General features: G+C 41.3%; 1 protein-coding gene across 6 annotated transcripts in view; it reads right to left on the bottom strand.

Moving 5' to 3' along the window:
* The window catches only part of KMT2A (lysine methyltransferase 2A), an 80,234-nt gene that overhangs the window by 43,613 nt on the left and 19,290 nt on the right, over window positions 1–17,331 (bottom strand). For 5 of the 6 annotated variants that reach the window (XM_043900510.1, XM_043900519.1, XM_043900527.1 and 2 more), the window contains 4 exons: window positions 8,093–8,162; window positions 2,619–5,272; window positions 1,145–1,322; window positions 78–312 (listed from right to left, as the gene is read on the bottom strand). In XM_043900510.1, the coding sequence (XP_043756445.1) occupies window positions 78–312; window positions 1,145–1,322; window positions 2,619–5,272; window positions 8,093–8,162 (3,137 nt within the window). The remainder of the gene's footprint in view (window positions 1–77; window positions 313–1,144; window positions 1,323–2,618; window positions 5,273–8,092; window positions 8,163–17,331) is intronic. The other variant, XM_043900552.1, reaches the window with a different exon arrangement.

Here is a 17,331-nt window from a genome sequence, read left to right as displayed (position 1 = left end):
CTGGGTGCTGGGACGCGTTTTCCTCTGATAGGCCAGGACAGTGGCCAAGGCCACCCCGCGTGGGGACGCGCACTCACTTGCAGCACTGCTTCTTTATGTTGCGGCCACCGAACTTGGGCTTGTCTAAGCAGTTAGTGCAAACACCACAGTCCTCAGGCACCTGGCAGCCGGGACACTGCCCGCACCGCCTGGACCGCCGTCCCTTCTTCACTGGAGGTTCCTGAGGTGCCTTGTTTCTGGTGACAGGCTTAATTGGTTTGATGGGTGGAGCAAGAGGTTCAGCATCTTCTGAGCCAGCGATCGATGACTTGTCTGTTAAAGGAATCCATCATCAGCTCTGAGGGAGTATCTGGTGCCTTCCCGAGAGCAGAGGGGAGATTCTCACAACCTACTGATGTCAGTATACACATTCAAACCTTCTTTTAACTGGAACACCAGAAATGAAATTCACTATAATAGTCATATGCAGAACTCAGAGCCTGTTTTAAGTAAGTACTTAAAAGTTTCAAAATGCCTACAACTTGCAGCTTTACAACAGCAGAAATCCAAACACTGAAAATGAACTGAAGGCTTCTAAAGACTCTAACCTCTAAATTTCATTTCAGCAGTCACCCAGAGTTTAGGTACGATATGGTAACCACGAGAATATGTCTCAGGACCTCCAACCACAGACAGCCTAACTGACCACGGGCCCCAGCTGCGGCACTCTGAAATCCAGGGGCACAGAGGCCACACTGACCACAGGGGCTGCTCTTGGTTTGTGACAAGCATGGCAGCGACACTAAGGCAGGCCCTGCTCAGAGGAGACATGAGACTCCCCTGACAGTCTGTGTTTGCCCAAGGGTTCCCCGAAAGCGGTGCCGAGCTGTCTCATACTGCATGGCCTCCAGGAAGATTCTGCCCGGCCTTCCTTCCCGCTCTCCTTTACTATGGTCAGACCTACAGAGCAGGCGGACAGCTCCCCCAGGCATTCCTAACTCCCTCCCCATATTTCAGGCACTTCTTCTCATAAGATCCTTACCTGGTCAATCCTCCCACTGACATCTGGTTCCTGGGGGGCCCATCCTAACATACAATGCTGGGCAGAGCCCACTGCAAACCCGCAGGATGATGAGCACACAAACCCAGGTCATCCCCAACCTACCATCATTTCCCATGGAAGACAAAATCTTTTCTCGTTCTTCCCATGGTAAGGCACTCAGGGTGGGCATGTCATCAGGAAACACAGCTCGTTTTCGGCCAAGGGCAACAGCAGCTCTTCTGCAGACATGTTTAATCCGGGGTCCTCGCACAGACGTCTCCGAGGAGTCGCTTTCTTGACCCTGAGTAGGAGGCAAGCCCAGAACAAACAATGACAACCATCTGTGGTGAAAACAAAACTGAATGAAGCCAAGGTATAGTTGATTAACTTATTATAGTCTAGAGTCAACACATACAACTTTAGTTATCCCCAGCTGATATGCCACATCAATACACAGAAATCACCTACTTCTAAAATTGGCAGAAAAGGATTCTAATAAAAAAAAAACAGAAATCAACTAAGCTTCTATTCCCAATTATACTACTTCTTTAAAATTCCCCTCAAAAAAATTCAAGCTGCCAGTCTGTATTATCAAGGAGTTCAGTCTCATTTAAATAGGGCTTATCTAGCAACAGACTGTTTCTCTGATCAGCAGAGAGGAGGGGGAAATAACTTACAAATGGAGGCATAAAAGGCCACAGCTCTAAAGAGAAATGTATAACATTTTAGAGAGCTGCAGCTCCTATCACTAGGAGGTTAACTAAAAATATCCAAAATGGTGTCACAAGTCTCATCATATTCCTGCTAGACCTCCCAAATGGCAGAATTACTAACTGTAAATGTGCCACTATGCTGAATTACGTTAAAGTCTAAGTTTGTGGTCATTTTAACCTTGATATGTTAATATAAACATGCAACTACTACATGACAATTTTAATAAACAATCTAAAGATTGGCAGGTTTTCTCATAAAAGGCCAGTGTCTAGCTCACTTTGTAAAAAAATTAAACAGTGCTGCTCTTTACAAAGATCTGTTTGTCATCATCTTAACTAACTGAACTATACAGCTTTTCTGTACCACAACTTGAGGCTAAGTGCTTCTCATATGAATTCTGCAAACACCTGTTATCTACTGTTCTAGTCACTCACTACTCACGGGAAGAGATCCCCCCCTCCCTGTTTTCTATAGCAAACAACAGTAAAACAATTAGACTGCAAAAATGTACCTTCAAAATTAAGTGAGATTCCATCACACCAAACCCATTAAGTACAAACAACTTGGCATTCGATGTAATATGGCCCCACGTACCTTTGGGTCTTTGTTCATCACTTGCCTTTAGGAAGCAGTCCAGCTATTCCCTGCTTGTCCCATATATTTTATACTTTTCTGTCTCTATCTATGCTGTTTCTCCTCTTTTAAAGTTCTCCTCTATCATTTTCTACCTATCAAAATCCTATCTGTTCTTAAAGGACCACTGCAGATGCCACCACCTTTTCCTGATTCCCATAACTGGATATTAACTGAAACAGCCTCAAACCTGCTCCTAGAAGGGGCTCGAGAAACTGTTGATTTTAACGGGCAAGATGGAAAAGAGTACCTGTGCTTTGGGCTGGTCAGTTTGTTTAAGACTCTTACTCTTCTCAATCTTGCAGAGCTGGGCTTTGGCCTTTTTTAGGAGGCTGGCAACCCTCTTGTCAGTCATTGGAAGCTTGTCTGCCTGAGCCAACATGGAGCCTATGGAGGAAGTGGAATGTTTAACAGTGCTAGATGAAGGAGTGGAAAGGCAGAGGGTTTTCTCCTTCTCCAGGGATGGGGCAGTTGGGCCGAGGTCCAAGTTGCTTTTTTCCAGATTTCCTCTCCCTTTCTTTATAAGTATTTTGGTTTTGACAGCTGTCGTATCCCCAAGAGTCACAGAAGCAATATCAGTCCCAGAATCAAGTGATGAAGACTTCTTCCGCCCGGTTGCTTTTTTGGCAGAAGATGAAGCGGCCACATCGTCACCAACAGCCTTCTCTTTGGAAACTCTACCCACAGGATACAAAGCCGAGCTACTCTGAATTTCTGATCCCTTTTTCCTTTTCTCTTTCTTGGACTCCCGCTTATTCTCCTTTTCTCTCTCCCGGTCTCTCTCTCTACTCTTGTCCTTCTCCACGCTCTTGTCAGCATCTCGCTCTTTGGACAGCTCCTCGGGGGCCTTGTCTTTATTTCTCCCTCGTTCAGTCTGGGAGCCTGGGGTGAACCAAGGGAAGAGAGGAGTGGGACTACTGGATGAAAATGGCTCTGCTGGAGCACTAGTCTGCTTCCTTGGTCTCTGGTTTTTCTCTGCAGATTCCCCAGACTGAGTCAGGGAATGAGAAGGAAAAGTAAAAGTTGGGTTTAAGGCACTAGTGGCAAGAGGACCAACAGAAATGCTTAACGAGGAGGAGACAGAAGACGGTGGGGTGAGAGGTGACAGCTCAGAAGTGCTAAGCCTTCCACTTCTTGTCCTCATAGAGTGAGAAGGAGATCTTGGTTCAGATCGAATAGGGCTAAACACCTTTCTTTTCCTTTTCCTGTTAGATACTCCTGAAGAAGATGTTCCAGCAGAAGTTCGATTACTAGGCAAGGTTACAGACTCAAATATCCTAGAGTGAGCCTCACTCGGGGTAAACCTCGGAGCTCTCAGAAGTGGGCTCCTTTTGTGCATATCGAACCTTGTTCCAGAATGGAGAGGTGAAAACAATCGGGCTGAAGCAGCAGGACCAGACGTAGAAAACCCGGACGCGAAGCCGACATCCTCAGGAGTTAGTGGAGGGGGGCGGAAATTATCAAAGATTGGTTTGCGAATAAGACCTTCTTTGGCATACTTTGCTGAGGAAAAGTACTGTGGCTCTGACCTAGAGTGCTTTAGAGAGGTCCACCTAAATGTTGGTTCCCGCAAAATAGATTTTCGCTTCCCTTGCATGGGAGCAGCGGAAGTAGGCAAAAATGGTGATGCTAAGGGGATGGTTGGAGGCATGAGCCAAGGTGTGTGGTCAGAGATACTGGAGGCTGGCTGCAGTGGGGGTGGCGGTGTCAGCAGGGGTGGAGGGGGAGAGGAAGAGGTCTGCTGCTGGGGGGCACTTTGCAGAGTGGATAATTTTTTTGTGGTTCTGGATCCGAAACTTCTCTCTGACACCGAATACCTTCTGCTTCTCCGGTCACTACTGTCATTTTCTGGGGACTGGGAAATAGGCAGTGGTGTATGGACTTCAGGGGTATCGCTCCGCTCTTCAGGAAGGACCTGAATCTCCTCAGAGGCCTGAGAATCTGTGGAGGTATCGACACTGGGGCTACTGGATCGGGAGGAGTCTGAAGACATTTGAGAGGAGTGCTGAGATGCTGCACTTGATTTTTCAGAAGATCCACAGGACGTGGCACTGAATCTACTGTTCGGTGTAGACTCCAGTCGGGCAATTTTAATTGGAGGGTCATAATCTTCATCCTCTATGAACCGCCGAGGGGTTTTGATGATCCGCGAGGAGATGGCACTGACAACAGGCATGATGAACTGTCGGATGTTTTTGACCTGTGTCTTCACCTTTCTTCCTTGCAGCTGAGCTGCTTCTTTCTCGATTTTCTTTTGAGCCCCCTTTTTTGCCCTCTGCAAGAGCTGCTTAGCAATTGTTGCATCTGTCCTTTTAGAAGAAGGAATAATCCTAACCGGCTTAATCCTTCGAGGGCTTTGTCTGACTACTGTCTTATCTTCTTTTGTGAGTGGAGGTGTTCCTTCCTTGTCTTTCCGGACCTTCTGGGGCTTTTCCAGTTCAGAGTTAATGAGGAGACCTGAAGGGGTCTTTATCCTTTCTGTTGATGGAGGCCGTCCTCGCCGGCGTACAATTTGTACCCCCTTCCTTCCTATTTGAAGCTTCCCTGTCTTAAACTTTGACTTGAGAGGAGAGAGTTTACCTGCTCTTAATTTTTTAATCTTTGTGGCTTGCTGAAATGTAGCGGAAGGCGTGCGTTTCATTTTCTTCAGGCTATCTTCTTTGTTTCCCTTTGGTAACTCGGAAATGTCCTTTCCGTGTGTTATTTTGAGTTTTACTCCAGGGAAGGTGGGAGGTCTTCCTCTCTTCTTTTCTATACTTTTAGAATCTCTCTTCTTGATTTTATCTCCAGATTTGGTCTCTGATTTACTTAGAGGGGAGAATACAGATGGGTCTGAGAGGAGAGCTGAATTTCGGTCAGAGCCACTTCTAGGTCTCCCGCGAGGTTTTCGAGGACTAGTTTTAACTGTGTATAGAAATTAAACAATGAAGAGCATATATTTAGCTTTGCAGTTTAGGTCTTAACTAAACTGAAGATAATTTAGCAAAATTATTCTATACTGAACTTTATCTGGGTTTAATCAGTCAATAAAACATCTTTATTGTGCTTAGTTTCTTTTCACCAAAAACCTGCCTCAAAGAAATCAAGTAAATAACATTCTACCTAAAAGAACCCTTAACTCCTTTTTTGATAGAAAAACTAAGATAATCAAAGAGGTTTTCAACTGAGCAGTTAATATATACAAAACTAATTTTCCTACATCTTTAGGTGAACAAGGCTTTTTTTCTGAACTTAAAAAATCTGTTTTGAAAAAATCTGTATGACCTTTTCCATATTCTAGTCATCAAGAGTAACATTTGAGAACACATTTATAGTAAGTCATCCCATTTTTTTCAACTCAGAATTTTGGCTTTAATAAATATGAACCAGTTGCTCTCCAATCAATAATATACCAACGTCCATAGGCCACAATAATATACCAACTTCTACAGGCTGCTCAGCTTCCTATATTTTCAATCTGCTTTGCCAAAGTAAGTTAAGAAAGTTTCACTGAAAAGAAAAATATTCATTCATGAGACATCAGAAAAAGATCACTGAACTCAGTGGCAGGTGAGCTAATCAGTGAACTGGCATGAGATATCCATTAATCTATTCCCTTATCTATAGGTTCTTGAACCAGTCTTAAATTACAAACAAGATTTAACCATAATTGATGTCAAGAGCAAACTATTTAAATCAGATTTCTTCTATTCTAAATAAAAGGAATCTGCCAACTTTTAATCAACTCAATTTGCTATGGTATCAAGAGGCTTCAGAAAACCACAGTTTTCTAAAATTCTTTTCTTTTGGGTGGGAGGAGGTGTTGCTGCAAGGCTTGCGGGATCTCAGTTCCCTGACCAGGAACTGAACCCTGGTCCCAGGAGTGAAAGCCCAGAATCCTAACCACTAGACCACCAGGGAACTCCCTAAAATTCTTTGTATTGTCTGTACTTTCTAAATGTATAAATATGAGTTGCCTCGCCTGTCACATCTCTTCTCTCATGACTTTTCATGTTTTATATGACTCAACATTCTTCTGAGATTAAAACTTCCCCTAACAGGTACCAGAAGAGATTTATGCCATTGTGACGAACATTTTAGACTTTGGAACCGGCTTCCTAACAGAACAGAAATCAACAAGGGTCTGATTGTTGAGCTTTCTAAATATAAATGCTTTCCTCACCAATTAACTTGAGACTCCTCTTAACAGATTAAGGACTCATGTATCTGTTCTCAGTATATGCTAATCACAACAAAATGGACTATGGGACAGCAGGGAAACTACGCTTCATTCCTTTAAAAAAAAAAAAAAAAGACAATATTTGAGATACACTGACAGCCAAGGGAAAAAAAACAAGAGGAAGCCATCAAGGGTTGTGAATCAACAAATTAAACTCTACCCAGATGTACATCACAAGATTCCTTATAATCTTGGTAAATCTGAATGTTGCCACTCATAGGCCTTTATTAATTCTGAAAACCTCTTCGATCCATCTTTTACAAGAAACTTTTGGTGGACAAGTAGAAAAAAGCACAACAGAGAAAAGTCCAGCTCTGCTGCTAACTTCCATAATCCACAATATATTCAAAGAACTCACAGATCAGTTAGAAGTAACTACTCAGCATGTCTTTTCCTGGCCTCATTTTGTTATCTACAAGTGAAGAGTTAGCCTAGACAATGTCTAAAATCACCTTCATTCTTATATGAAGTTTTAAGATTTTATCACATCTTTAAAAAAAAAGATTTTATCACATCTTAAAAGAGACAATTGCTACTCTCTAAATGGCACAGGTACAGGAATACTACTGGTTAAGTTCTTCCAGCTAGAATAGCAATACTATCACCACTTGGGAAAGGAAAAATTGTTAACGTACTGTGTTTGAGTTAGATTACTATATAGTACATGATGACTCTTGAATGAAATGCAAATGATGACAAACATTCACAAACGTCAACAACAAGAACCAAAAGCACAGCTAACATCATATTTAACTAGCCTGTTTATCCACATAAAATCAAAGACAACCATACAAGAAGTCAGAATGGCAGCACAAATGGGAAATTTTTATTCATCATAAGATCTATCTCCCTCTTATACAGAACAGAATTCTGCAAGCCATTAGATGTTATTTCCACTAAGGATCATCTCACAGGAAACTGCTAAGTCTAGAATTTCAACGCATTCTAGATATTTTCTTGGTGAGAACAATGGCAAATATTGTTAATAAATGGAAACACCCATGTCATTTTTATTTTCTTTCACATAGTTTTTCAAGGATCAGGTAAAACAGTTTCATAGAGTGCCAATATTTTGTTTTTAGTTCTTTGACAAAAGTAGACCAAATTTCATCTGTTCAAAACAACGGTCAAAAAAAAACCCCCCCAAAAAAACAACGGTCAAATTATTGGTACTATACAATTCAAAATGCATAAATCTGAGGATGCTATCATTATTAGTAAGTAACCTTCAATTTGCCTACCTAATTTTATAAGCATTCGAGGGAAATCTAGCCCCATGCCACAGGTGGTTCCCATAGAGAAGCATAATTAAGGATAAACCAAAAGTGATCTAACAGAGAGGAGCCCCATAAAGAGGGCAAGCCATTTCCTACTTAGTGTGAGGGAAAGGGAAGGATCTCTCCAAAAGAAATCTAAGACCACCTTTTACATGCAGAGAAGGCAAGGGGAACTCACAGTCTCTTAACAAACAAAACTTAAAGGCGTCATGTGTTTAAGGGTCATACCTGAAGGAGACCTTGTGGGACTTCGTACTCTGACTTCTTCATCTGAGCCAAAACCTAAGAACTGCTCATCCTACAACAAAGGAAAATTATTTTAAAATCAGGGAAAAAAACCAACCCATAAATCTGAACATATCCCAAAGAAATGCCCAGAGGAGACACAAATGAATTTGGAAAATTTAGCCTCTATATCTCAATCATCATCATTCCTATGGATATTATTATAAAATAACTTAATACTGAAATAAATAAACCCAGCCATATGGCTTCAATACAGACAAACAGGAGCTGTGTAGTAACTGAACATTGATAAGTCACCTTTGGTGTACACAGGGGACAGTCCTAAATTTCAACCTATAGATACAGCCCAAAACAATTAAAGAATGACTTTAACTCAAGTAAGCAAATCAGTACAATGGCAGAAATACACAGCCCCAATAAAAAATATTTTCAACAAGTAAAGTTTACAGGCACATAAGGAATAACCTACAGTATCATAATCTCTTGTCTACTAAATATTAAGAGACTGAAATTGCCAAAATCGTCAGTTCCTTAACTCAGGAATTGACATTTAGATGTGATTTCTATACATTTGAGATCCAAAGATTCTCAACATGCATTTTATGGCATCATTTTTAAATGCCCTGTGATAAGAGACTTAATGGTGGGCAGCAGCATTTGTGAAAGGATGGTGAATTGACCACATAAAGGGTGAAATGCATCCAAGGATAACTGAAGAAAGCCTTTAATTTCAGTTGTATTAGAAAAGGCAAAAGGCAAAAACTTTTCTTTCCCTCTAACTTTTAACCTGCTTTAAAAAAAAATACTAAGGATTTAACCAATTTTGAACAAATTCTCAAGAAACACGGTCCATTTAAACAACCTGATTAATAGACATTCACCAATTCAAAGACTAAGAGTTCTTTCTAGAAAGAGACGAGAAAGAGAATTTCAGATGCCAGAAACAAAATCCACGTAAAAGAACAAATTAAGGAATTAAAGACAGATTTTTTTGTACCTCCAACTGATACTGATAATCCCCAAATTAAATCTGAACAGTTAAAGCCCCCCCAGTTTTAGAGGGGACCAGTTCAACTCTTGTTTGTGGAGACACGACACCACCGTAGAGAGGGAAGGGTTAGTCTGAGGTCTCGATTTCTTCGTTTACTGCAATGTTACAAGGAATAAATGAAATAATTTACGGGAGTTATATAATTTCTGTAAAATCACTCAGAAAACTATAATGTGGCATCCACACTGTAGTTATTATTATTGATGTGATTTTAGAAACTGAAGCTCTGAAAGGCCAGATGACTTACCCAAGACCATACAGTTAGTTACAAAGAACTTCGTACCATAAGGCCTACAGTCTAAAACTACATTTAGAGGAATCCAATAAATTATCTACACTACAAAGTTCGATAAATTTTTTCCGCTACTATTAAAGTAACATGAAGCCCATTTTCAAATCCTTAAAATCTCTGATTTAATTCATTCTTTTCAGGCACTTTCTTTATGGAACAACCTGGTAATCTATGCATTTCACAAAGACATCTGGGGATTTCCTAACACTTACCAGGGGACTACATTGCTAAATGCATAAATTCTATGCTCTTGAGAGTGTTGCAACAAGAGAGGTCTAGCAATTATACACACACCAACCAACAGGTAAAGTAACCAAAGCAGAAATAACGAAACATGATTAATCTTTAAAAGAAACATGAGATTCACATTGCTATGTTCTATATTTTAAACTTTCTCAATATGTAACTGTATAACCCTAATTCAATCTACTCCAAAACAGAGTACTACAGAGCTGTCAAGCAGTAATTAAACTAACTGCCAATGTTTAAAGTTTTCAAGTACTTTCCAAAATGACAGAAAGCGTTAACTCACTCTCTGTGGCCTTGTAGTTGGAATAAGAAAAGGCTGACTTTACTCCCATCCAAGAACTTTCTTTTCACTTGAAATATATTGACAGGTTGACTTCTTGAAGCACACTTAAAAAATAAGCACCCATTGTTTAAACAATCCAGACAGTTTAGTCAAAAACAAAAGCCATCATTGTTATGTTAAAGAGCTCTCATCCACTAACTGTGAACTTCCAATTCCCTATAAAAGCCCCCCAAGCTGAGAAAGCACTGGGAGAAAAAAATCCTGCAAAAAGGTGCTACAAATGAAGTTCTTTCTGCCTCTTCTGTCTCTCCCATAACCCCCTTTAAATTCATCAGTTCCTGGAAGATGCAGTAAACAAGGTAACAGTGCTGGCTTTCCTCAGACTTGCCTAGAAATCAAAAGACTAAGTCCAAATGTCTACAAAAAGATAACAAAGAGGAGCTGCAATTAAATCTATGGTGGCTCAGATGATGAAGAATCTGCCTGCAATGCAGGAGACCAGGGTTCAATCCCTGGGTCGGGAAGATCCCCTAGAGAAGGGAATGGCAACTGACGTCAGTATTTTTGCCCGGAGAATTCCATGGTCAGGGAAGCCTGTAGGGTGACAGTCCATGGGGGTGGGGGGTGGGGGGGGGGTCGCAGAGTTGTACACAGCTGAGTGACTAACACTCTTTCTTTCACTTGGCACTACGGCCAAGTAAGCCTAGTCAGCCCTGAAAAGAGGAAACGGGAGACACCATGCTACACGGGACCTAGTATTTCTGGAAACTGGGCCCAAACAGCCAGCTACACTTCTCACTCTGGCTTTCTCTGATGAGCACAGCATTCCAAGACAAAGTATGGGCAAGAGGCAACAAACCTATTCCTTCTGGATAATGATGTCCTTGGAGAATAGATCATCAAAATTGTATCCTCTCCTTACCACCAAAGATAGAAAAATATCCTTGCCAAGCTAAGCCCTTAAATCATATTTAGCTTCCAGAGATTAGGAATCCAATGAAGCTAATGTCATTTCCTAAGTGAAAGTTAATTCTAAAATAATAAACGTGTAGAATTTATTACCCCCACCCTTATCTCTAGGGGTTATTTGAGAACTTCCAAACGTATCTTTAACAGCAAATTCTACATTACCCATAAATATCCTAACATTTGAGGATTTTTATTTTATGTTAATGGTAGGATTTTAATCCTTTAATGGCTCTTATATTTGTGATGAAGCGATAAAGAATGTTTTCCACAAGGGAACCTAAGTGAACCCAAAATAAGTATTACAGACAATAATGTTTACATATAAAATGTAATGATGAAGACATTTTAGAAAAATACATTAAGTTCTATATTCAAGGAATTATGTACTACTAGGACAACTTTGCAAACAAAGCACTATTTCTTTTACTTTTCCATTCATTCAAGAATCATGTATACACTATCTGTTTCTGATGCAAAGAGGAGTAAGACATGACTCTGCTTCCAAGAAGTATCTAAGGCAGATAGGCAGGTGCCCAATCTCAGCCTTCCTTTCAAAATCCTTTAAAATGTTGGTGAAGGATAAATTACTATGTAATTCATATTCTGGAATTTAAAAACTGGCTTAAATCTTGGAATAGTGCATTCTTCCTCTTGTATCAGTATTAGGTTCATGGAGAAATATTCAACACATTTCAAAATTCTTCCAAAGGATGGCAATGGCTATCTCCATGCCTCAGTGTTGTTCTAGGCACCACTCCAGCGTTAGAAACCGGAGAGAGTTTAAGTAATGGAGACCTAAATCATCTGCGGTGATTAGATGTGACACAGTTCCTAGGAATACCAGTGATATCTGATCTAACTTGCAACTCATAGATAGAGGCCAGTGCGTTTTCCTCCCTACTCCCAACTAAAATGCATAGATTTTATCTCCTCCCCTCGATTCCTCCTGATTTACCTTACAGCAGAAATCACTCACCTGGAGTTTTCCCATCTCCCGATTTTATGTGGTGATTCCACAGTTATTTTGAAAACTACCCTAATAAACAAGCTTGGGCACATCTGGCCTTCAGTGAATAAGGTGCTGGGGGCCTGCTCACCGCTCCTTTCTTTCCTTGTGAGATTCCTCAGCACTTCAGAGCACTCAATTAGCTGGTAGGTAACTTAGCACCCTTCTGCCTCCAAAATGTTTACTCTTTTGGGTTTAAAAATACCAAATTTCTTAAACTACAAAGGTTTTACTGATGGATCAACTCATAAATAACATCCATAACCACTGACTGTATCAAAAGCACCCTGACACCTAACTGTTTGAAATTGTTTTGAAGGCCTATAATTTTTGATATCATCATATATGGTTCCATCATATGAGGAGGCCACAGAACTAAGAAAATTACTAAGAACTAAAGAAGATGAAAAAACATCAAGGAGGCATACAGTGCATCTCAGTAGCTCCAGTTAAAGGGTAACACTTCTCCTTTGGGAATTTACTCCCATTAGTTATCACTTCTGCTGGCACATTTCTCTGTGTGTCACCGGCTACAATTCCCTGGTGATCCAGTGGTTAGGACTTGGCACTTTCACTGCTGAGGGCCCAGGTTTGATCCCTGGTCCAGGAAGATCCCACATCTGAGGGGCAACTAAGCCTGTGCACTAGAACTACTGAGTCCCTGAGCCCTGGAGCCCATGCTCTGCAACAAGAGAAACCACCGAAACGAGAAGCCTGCGCACAGCAAGGAAGAGGAGTCCCAGCTCGCCACAACTGGAGAAAACCTGTTCGTGGCAACAAGACGCAGTGCAGCCAAAAATAAAATAAATAAACAAGTAAACCTTGTGGGAAAAAAAGAACACACAGGGAGATTGACCTCAGGCTGGTGGTGATAGTTTAGTTGCTAAGTCGTGTCCGACTCTTGCGACCCCATGTACTACAGCCTGCCAGGCTCCTCTATCCATGGGATTCTATGCTGGTTCAGTTCAGTTCAGTCGCTCAGTTGTGTCCAACTCTTTGTGACCCCATGAATCGCAGCACGCCAGGCCTCCCTGTCCATCACCAACTCCCGGAGTTTATGCAAATTCATGCCCATCGAGTCCGTGATGCCATCCAGCCATCTTATCCTCTGGCGTCCCCTTCTCCTCCTGCCCCCAATCCCTCCCAGCATCAGGGTCTTTTCCAATGAGTCAACTCTTCGCATGAGGTGGCCAAAGTACTGGAGTTTCAGCTTCAGCATCAGTCCTTCCGATGAACACCCAGGATTGATTTCCTTTAGGATGGACTGGTTGGATCCCCTTGCAGTCCAAGGGCCTCTCAAGAGTCTTCTCCAACACCAAGTTCAAAAGCATCAATTTTTCGGCACTCAGCTTTCTTCACAGTCCAACTCTCACATCCATACATGACCACTGGAAGAACCATAGCCTTGACCAGACAGACCGTTGTTGGCAAAGTAATGTGTCTGCTTTTTAATATGCTATCGAGGTTGGTCATAACTTTCCTTCCAAGGAGTAAGCGTCTTTTAATTTCATGGCTGCAGTCACTAAATGCAGTGATTTTGGAGCCCCCCAAAATAAAGTCTGACACTGTTTCCACTGTCTCCCCATCCATTTCCCATGAAGTGATGGGACCAGATGCTATGATCTTAGTTTTCTGAATGTTGAGCTTTAAGCCAACTTTTTCACTCTCCTCTTTCACTTTCATCAAGAGGCTTTTTAGTTCCTCTTCACTTTCTGCCATAAGGGTGGTGTCATCTACATATCTGAGGTTATTGATATTTCTCCTGGCAATCTTGATTCCAGCTTGTGCTTCTTCCCGCCCAGCGTTTCTCATGATGTACTCTGCATAGAAATTAAATAAGCAGGGTGACAATATACAGCCTTGACCTACTCCTTTTCCTATTTGGAACCAGTCTGTTGTTTCATGTCCAGTTCTGTTGCTTCCTGACCTACATACAGGTTTCTCAGGAGGCAGGTCAGGTGGTCTGGTATTCCCATCTCTTTCAGAATTTTCCACAGTTTATTGTGATCCACACAGTCGAAGGCTTTGGCATAGTCAATAAGCAGAAATAGATGTTTTTCTGGAACTCTCTTGCTTTTTCGATGATCCAGCAGATATTGGCAATCTGATCTCTGGTTCCTCTGCCTTTTCTAAAGCCAGCTTGAACATCTGGAAGTTCACAGTTCACATATTGCTGAAGCCTGGCTTGGAGAATTTTGAGCATTACTTTACCAGTGTGTGAGATGAGTACAATTGTGCGGTAGTTTGAGCATTCTTTAGGATTGCCTTTCTTAGGGATTAGAATGAAAACTGACCTTTTCCAGTCCTGTGGCCACTGCTGAGTTTTCCAAATTTGCTGGCATATTGAGTGCAGCACTTTCACAGCATCATCTTTTAGGATTTGAAATAGCTCAACTGGAATTCTATCACCTCCACTAGCTTTGTTCATAGTGATGCTTTCTAAGGCCCACTTGACTTCACATCCCAGGATGTCTGGCTCTAGGTGAGTGATCACACCATTGTGATTATCTGGGTCGTGAAGATCTTTTTTGTACAGTCCTTCTATGTATTCTTGCCACCTCTTCTTAATATCTTCTGCTTCTGTTAGGTCCATATACCATTTCTGTCCTTTATTGAGCCCATTTTTGCATGAAATGTTCCCTTGATATCTCTAATTTTCTTAAAGAGATCTCTAATCTTTCCCATTCTGTTGTTTTCCTCTATTTCTTTGCATTGATTGCTGAGGAAGGCTTTCTTATTTCTCCTGGCTATTCTTTGGAACTCTGCATTCAAATGGGAATATCTTTCCTTTTCTCCTTTGCCTTTAGCTTCTCTTCTTTTCACAGCTCTTTGTAAGGCCTCCTCAGACAACCATTTTGCCTTTTTGCATTTCTTTTCCATGGGAATGGTCTTGATCCCTGTCTCCTGTACAATGTCATGAACCTCCACCCATAGTTCATCAGGCTCTCTGTCTATCAGATCTAGTCCCTTAAATCTATTTCTCACTTTCACTGTATAGTCAAATCTAGGCTGGTAAGAGAGATTAAATCAATTCAATCACCCATTCATTCATTATAATATATATAAGCCCGTTTCTGGGTTAAGGGATGAATATAGAGATAAAAGACAGTTTCTGCCTTCAAGTATCTGCTAGTCTGTGACAAACAGTTCTTTCAATCAATGGAATAAGTAGCCAATATTGTATAACTAGAAATGGAGTAGTATAACCCTTAAAAATTATGAATCACTATATTGTACACCTGTAACTTAGTATTATACAGCAACTATACTCTAATTTTTAAAATGTTAAAAATAAAACATTTTCTAAATTAATGGAATGCAGTGTGTTTCCTGCCATGCCAGAGGAATACACATGCCAGAGGAATGAATATGGAAGCAGAGCAGAAAGGTGACTCACTCAGTCAAGGAGAAGAGCCAGGAAAACCACTGCAGAAAGGATGAAAAGCTTACTCCAACTTCTGAAGGATAATAAATTGGGGTTGAAGGGAGATACTGCAAGTAGAGAGAAAAACACATACAAAGGACAGAGGTACAAAGTAGCATGGCATGGAGTGAAATTACAAACAGTTCAGCAGAGCTGAGGCCCTGGCCGATGTGGGAAAGGCATAAGATATTGAAGGGGAAAAAGGCTGAGGCAAATCATGAAAGGTCTTAAACGCCTTTATGAGTCTGAAGTTTCTCTTCAAGGAAGTGCAGGCCTCATCCTGAGGGCTCCAGCTCATCGGTAACATTTTCGGGCAGGAGAGAGGCATGACTAGATTTATATTTTCAAAAGATCACTATGACAGCAGTGGGGAAGTAGAGATTATTACCTTTAAAGCCAGAGGCAGTAGAAACAGTTATAAAAGGACTGCAGTGGCACTGGGGATTGAGAAGAAGCGCAGATTACATAGACGGCTAGGAGGCAAAACGAACATGGCTTTAATATGAAGGGTTATCTGTAAAGACGTGCAAGTTGATGGTGATATTTATAAGACTGGGACTAAAGAAAGAAGTTTCAATGAGGGGGAAGGGAAATCACTTTAGACAACTGAATTTGAAATGTCTGTCTGAGTTGTTAGATAGAACCATCTGGAGGAAATGTATCTGATTCAGTGAATTTATGAATGCTAAAACTGTACGTATAAATGCAGTTACCCAGGGAGAGAATACAGAGAGAAAAGGGGGACCCATGGCGGGTTCCCAAGGAATACCCACCCTTCACCTACAGGGGAAAGGGAAGCTTAGGGAGGAGACAGAAATGGAACGGCCAAGGAGAACAATCTTGTATCTAAGTACGTAACAGTCAAGGGAAGAACACACATCAAGGGATGGCAGAGCTGGGGAAGGACTGGAACTTGTACAGAGGTAATTGGGAGGTCACCTGTGACCTTCCCGAGGTCCACTTCAAGGCAGTGTTAGAGGCAGGAGGAGCCCAAGTGCAGTGGGTGAAGGTGTGACTGCAAAGTGACTACAGCGAAAGTGAGTACAAACCACTCTTTTGAAAAAAACTCAATTACACAGGAAAGGAGAGAATGGACACAACGCAGGGACGCACCTGGGAGGATGACTTTTTGAGCTGTTGTGTTCATTTGCTGAAGGAGGACACAGCAGCCAGGGAGAGGCTGAAATTTCTCAGCAGCAAATCAGTAACAGAAGGAAAAGGGATGGGAAGGTGGGGTGGACTCTGAGAGGAAATGAAGACAAAGTGCAGTGGAGGGGAGTTCTCTCCCATCAGGAAAGAGGCTAAGCATGCAATGAGCAGTGGACAAGTTGACAAGCAGGAGAAAGTTTAGAGATTTCTCTGAAATCACAGGCAAAACTTGTTTACATGGGCATCTGCCAGATGAAGACACAAATTTCTTCAGATTATCAAAGAGGCTCACAATCCACAAAAGTTTTTTAGCATGCTACTCTGAAGGAAATAAATCATGGAACATGGCTGATTTAGAATAAATGGGATGGGGTAGTGGAAAGAAGTAGGAAATAAGATGCAGAGACTGATAAAAATTGATTTGGTTGGAAAGGGGTAGCCACAGCAGGGCCAAGATCAAAGACAAATGAACTGTCAGAACCTTGTTAATTCTAGGATGGTATGGTCAAAATTCAGCCCCTAAACAGCAGGAGCTACTTTTGAGTTTCAAATGTAGAAAAGGTGTAACTCTGAAATTTGTTTCTTCTAGATAGGATATTTAAATATATACACAGAAAATCAGAGTAGGAAAGAGAGTGAATAAAGGGAGACCAGATAGCAGTCGACAGTTAAAATTCAAATGTGATTGGTATTCAGTCATTCCAGAAGTATTATATTGTCAATAAACACTGCTTTAGATGCTAAACATACACAGGTGAAGAACTGACAAAATTTCTGACCCATGAGAAAATAAATATA

This window comes from Cervus elaphus, chromosome 1 (genome assembly GCF_910594005.1).
Source record: "Cervus elaphus chromosome 1, mCerEla1.1, whole genome shotgun sequence".
NCBI lineage: Eukaryota > Metazoa > Chordata > Mammalia > Artiodactyla > Cervidae > Cervus > Cervus elaphus.
The sequence above is the reverse complement of the archived record's forward strand: the minus strand, read 5'-3'. Positions and strand labels throughout refer to the sequence as shown.